This window comes from Sinocyclocheilus rhinocerous, unplaced genomic scaffold (genome assembly GCF_001515625.1).
Source record: "Sinocyclocheilus rhinocerous isolate Xijiao unplaced genomic scaffold, SAMN03320098_v1.1 scaffold808, whole genome shotgun sequence".
Lineage (NCBI taxonomy): Eukaryota > Metazoa > Chordata > Actinopteri > Cypriniformes > Cyprinidae > Sinocyclocheilus > Sinocyclocheilus rhinocerous.
Window position 1 is genome coordinate 82,784 of NW_015650699.1, and position 5,614 is coordinate 88,397.

General features: G+C 37.6%; 1 protein-coding gene across 1 annotated transcript; it reads right to left on the bottom strand.

Moving 5' to 3' along the window:
- Window positions 1-3,723: 3,723 nt before the first annotated feature.
- Window positions 3,724-4,839, bottom strand: LOC107712299 (neuropeptide Y receptor type 2-like). The gene has a single exon (XM_016517510.1). The coding sequence runs from the start codon at window positions 4,837-4,839 to the stop codon at window positions 3,724-3,726; it is 1,116 nt and encodes a 371-aa protein (XP_016372996.1).
- Window positions 4,840-5,614: the final 775 nt, after the last annotated feature.

Here is a 5,614-nt window from a genome sequence, read left to right on the forward strand (position 1 = left end):
AGACACAGCCAGTTTTACTCACTGAAAGATTTATTTGTCATACAATTATTACTTCATAATTGTATTCGAGTCTTACACACATGCTATACAGATAATGTAGAGTCGTGCATTAATTTGAGTGCTGACAGCTATTATGGGAGTGGCTTGATGCGGCGCAAGAGACGCAGATAACATGATCTTGGCCCTTAAGAAACTTTAATTAATGCTGTCACGTAACAAATCTGTTCAAATATAAAATTAAATTAATTGCTAATTACTACATTGAAATAAAAATGTAAAGCCTGTACAAATATTAGAAATCGTGAATATAAATAATTAGGAATCATGTAAAAAATTAAATAAAAACAGTGCACATTTCATTTAGCTATTATAACATTTATGTAGTTTTGTTCGCTTGGCTGTTTCCTTATAAAAGTCCAGAAATTTGTCAAGTTTTACGTCAGGTGTCTTTTTTAATTCTATGACGTCATTACGTTGCTGTCTTGCCGCAGCCAATCGCTGCACTGCTGATCGTGGTTTCGAGTATCGATACATAGCCCCTTTTAAACCAACCCATGAACGCACAATTATCTCAGATAACTCAATCCAGCCATACTAATCAACAACAACAGGTGCGTTTGAAGAACCGAATTAGCCAGATCCTGATTAGCGCGGTTATATCATCTTGGATGTGATATTTCATCTCGGATGTAATAAGCGACGTACGAAGAACGGGCCCCTGGACTATGGAAGTAAATTAATGACAAATGTCTTTGAAACAAAAAAGCATGTTGAATTGCACTAACTGAAAAAAAATAAATAATGCATTGCATTAACAGTGCTTGCATTTTTATGCCTTGTATTTTCAGGGCTTGCATTTTTAGGGGTTGAAATTTAACATAGTTGTTTTTTATGTTGTAAGTGATAATAATATATCAATATTTCAATTCAAAATATTTCACACGCATTTTCATCATTAAAAATTCAATAATTCATATTCACCTTCCAGAGTTCACTTACAAAATATTCAATCTGTTTAAAAATGTACTGTGTTAGGTTTTTAAAAAATGTTTTTATTTTTAAAAATGTATGTAAGCCTTGAGCCTTAGACCACAGTATTATTTACATATGATCTTCTTTATTTCTCCCACCAGATGGCACCAATCCACGCATTGATTTTAACACTATTAAGATTTGGCTTCAATTCAGGAAACAATTCGGTTTGCACAAAGCCTCGATTTACATGCCAGTTTCAAATAATCACTTATTTCCCCCGTCCCTTTCAAACCGTGTCTTCGATATTTGGGCAAGTAAGGGTCTTTCTACTTTGAACGACTTGTATGAAAAATAAATCTTCACCGAACAGATAAAAACAATATGCAGATGTATAGTTTTATTTTCCTTTCTACCTCCCTCCCTCCATTGCATTTTAATTTTCTCATACATCCTATCTTTTATTTCATCTTACTGCCACCACAGCACAGATATTAAATATTCCAATAAATATGACATGATTCCATAGATTACATTATTTTTTGCATACAAAGTACATTATAATCCTTACACCTTACAGTATAAATACGATCAGTAGCATAAAGCAATTTATTTACTTGATGTATTGGCCCTATGCAAATTTACACAAAACAACACTTGCCAGACATTAACATTTTTGACAAATCACAAAATCAAATTCATCCAAGTCATATAATTTACTTGAATATTTAAACTCGCAACCAAACTGTTAATATAACTGAATAACAAAGACATTCATTAGTTTAATGTTCAGATGGACAGTTCATTGATCGCATATAAATGCTTGGAGTGTTTTGCAAAAACATAGTAGGTTATGTTCAAAATGCTATTATGTGCCATTTATGCAGTACATAGTATGGGTGCATCTCAATCAGCTCCCTAGTTCACTAGTCAGGGCACTGATCAGGGAGTCTGCCATTTGAAGGGTTGTCTCAATCGCGAAATCCTTCCAGTGCACTGAAACGTTCATTCCCTAAAAAGTCCCACAATGCACCGTGAAAACCAGGGAGCATCAGTGCTCACTATGCCCCCTTACCGGAAATTACATTACATTTCTGAAGCACGAAACATAAAATGCACGAGCCAACTCAATATATATAATGGCACGCCATAGAAGCCTTTTTTTTTTTGTATTTCAGCACAAACACACATCACTAGACACATTTATAATTAATAATTGGCTGAAATGTTTTAAGCACATGTAGCAGAACAATGTGTTTAAAGAGCATAAACAATCATTTCAAAATGATATGGGTCCTGCCTGTTGTTGATTAATACCAGCGGTGACGTTCTACAATGTTGTCCATTGACATTGACCATAGTCATGTTGCCGGTAAATGAGTAATCATTGTCCCACTGTGTAATGAGCCAGGGTCCTCACCAGTGGCCGGATTCGTGTACACAGTATACTGATTCATGAGCTCAGGAGCAGATGGGAACTGATTGAGACACACCCTATGCATCTAATGCAAATTTCCTGTATGCTAGTGCATTAACACCCAGAACTACATCTGCCAAAATGTGCAAAATACAACAGAGCACACTGTGTGGATACTGTATCCCACAATGCAATGTATGAACATATTTTAAACCATGATCAAGGTTGAGCTGGTTAGCTTTGGCACCAGATTTCTACAAATCAATGGCAATTTAACATTTGCTGTGTACTCTGACAACATTAAAACCCAACATATACATCACTGATATATCACTAATATTTCACCAGTGCCAGATTCTCTTCTGAAGTGCTCTTAAAGCATGAAACAGACTTTACGTAACAGCTCAAAATAGTCACTAGTGAAGGGTATATGGGATTGTGTGTGCACTTGTGGCGTTATCCGGCAATCAAAGTTGTCATGAGATAATTTCATATGGCCCCAGAGTGATTAGTCACATGATATTTATGGCTCAGGTGATTGACTCAAAAAGTTCTGTTGCCCCAAAGATGGCAGATATTAAATCATGTACTTCCCAGTGGGTCCTCCGCCAACCGAGCAAATGCCATAAAGATGTATGGGAATGCTAACCAATAGCTTTCTCCAAATCCTAATAGTATCAATCACATGTTATTTACAGCTTAGATGATTGCCTCTAAAATGTTTCCAGAGCTGAAAGCCTATCAGCAGCATCCAGGCTGTCTCCTGACATTATCAATAAGAGTTTAGCACAAGCTTGGATGATGATAAATGGACACCATTTTTGTTTAAAAATCATACCCACTTGGGGTAAAAGGCTCACCAGCATGGGGCAAAAGACACCCAGTACTGTTACAAATACTACTAATAATATATTTTGCATTTAACTAAGTTCATACTTGTTCAAAACAATCACTTCAGCAAAGTTTGTACTATTTTCTGTTTGTTTTGATAAATAAAATAAATTTTTGCTCAATAAATGTATTGTCAGTTTAATATATTCATTAAAAAAAATATTTAAAAAGGGAAAGATTCTTGAAAGAGATCCTTATAATTTAATATGGCTGGCTTTACAGCAGTATCAATAAATATAATACTTTATTATATACTTGTTTCATTATAAACATGGTGATTACCCAACCATGTCATGTCAACAAAGGGAAAAGTCATCCATTTATTTATTATCTTACCCAGATTTTTATCTTATTATTCTACGCCTTTAGCTCCATTGTACCTTAACGTATGTACTGTGCATTAAGCAGGCTCCTCCAGACAGAGGAAGACTCCGTTTTCATGATTAGACAGCAGTTGCAGGCTGACCATCATTGTGCCCATTCACAATCATACCTCTCAAAGATCGAGTCCTGAAGGACCCATCAGGATAGATGGAGTCTGGTTTGTGTTCACAGCGGAAGAACATGAGAAAGCCATTCCTGTAATTCTGGTTCATCCAGCCATAGAGCAATGGGTTGACAAAAGTCGAGCACATCGCCACAATGTGAAACAAGGTGTAAATGAGTTTATATTCTTTGAACTTGAGAATCAAGTCGAGATCGCTGGCCAGCTGAAACACGTGGAAGGGAAGCCAGCAAACAGCGAAGACCACGACCACCAGCGCCAGCATCTTCGTGGTCTTCTTCCGGCGGCCGATGCCATCGCTGCGGTTGGAAGGGCTGACGTGGTTCTTCAGTTTGATCCAGATGCACACGTAAGCATAGCTGATGATCGCCAGAGGGACCACATACTGCAGGAGAAGCACTGATAAACTGTAGATGATGGCATCCCGATTGGTGCCATTGGGCCATTTCTCGGAGCAAACTGCAATCCGCAAGTCAATGTATGGGATTTCCTCGTGGCGATACTCTCGGAAAATAGCCAGCGGGCCGGCCAGTATGGCGGCGAGCGCCCAGGTCAGGCCGATGATGATGAAGCTGGTGCACCTATTGAGGCGCTGGCCAAGATGGAAGACGATACATCTGTAGCGCTCTAGAGCAATGACCGTTAGGGTGAGAATGGACACGTGGACGCTGAGAGCTTGGCCGTAAGGCACCATATGACACATCACTGCTCCAAATTTCCATTCGTCCAACAAAGTGTAAACTAGTGTGAAAGGCAAACACACTGTGTCCACCATCAGGTCAGCCAAGGCCAGGTTCGCAATGAAGTAGTTGGTGACCGTGCGCATGTTTCTGTACAGAATGATCATGTAAATGACCAGGGTGTTACCCGCAAGTCCTAGCAGGATTATGAGTGAATACGCTAAGATGAGAGATATTTGGACACTCAGGTGCTTGGTGATGTCCTCCACAAAAGCTGGTTTGTAAGTGTTCATGCTGTCGTTTCCCAGGCTGGTCTCTTGACTTCCATCATAGACCGTGTCCTCCGTTCCATTGTCTAGATCTGATTGGCCCATTTTAACCAAGGACATACAACATCAACCTGTCAAACAGACAAGAACATTTTTGCTTCTTACAGTACAAACAGTTGCCACCGACATGGCATTTTTAATTTATTCAAAAATATTCACAAGATGCATGTGATATGAATGTACGTATATTCATATGTATGAATATGATCATTTGAATGTACCTCTTCTATGAAGAACATGTTTTTGATTTCTGAATGAAACTTGTAATATACTTACAATACCACAAGAAAATGCATTAAATTTGGCTGAGGCCATGTGAAAATAGTAGTAATTTCCATGTAAATAATGTTAGAGTGCAAATAGTAGAAGATACTATTTGCACCTCTAGTGCATTATAAAACATTATGCAGTAACAACATATTATTTAGTATATACTTAACACCACATCCGATTTTAATGCCTATTAAGGCATGTTAGGCATGCTATTTCCACTTTTCTAATATTTTCTATATATGATAGAAAAAGAGAGAAGAATGGGATTGGAATTTTAAACTCGTCAAAAAGCCAAATCAATTATCCACAGCACTGTTTCTGTTGCCATATTGTAATTTTGTCTGGGTCAACCAGACAATGGTGAGCGATGGAGTTAGTCTTAATAGCCTTTTCCTTATACCCATTTTTTAAGCAACCTGTGTGAAGGTGATGTTTAGTCAATATATGAATAGTATGTTTTTTGTACCATTATATTTTATGTCATTATGTATTGGTACATATATGCCAGCTGTTATTCATTTCAGTGGTTCACATTTCATTGCACATG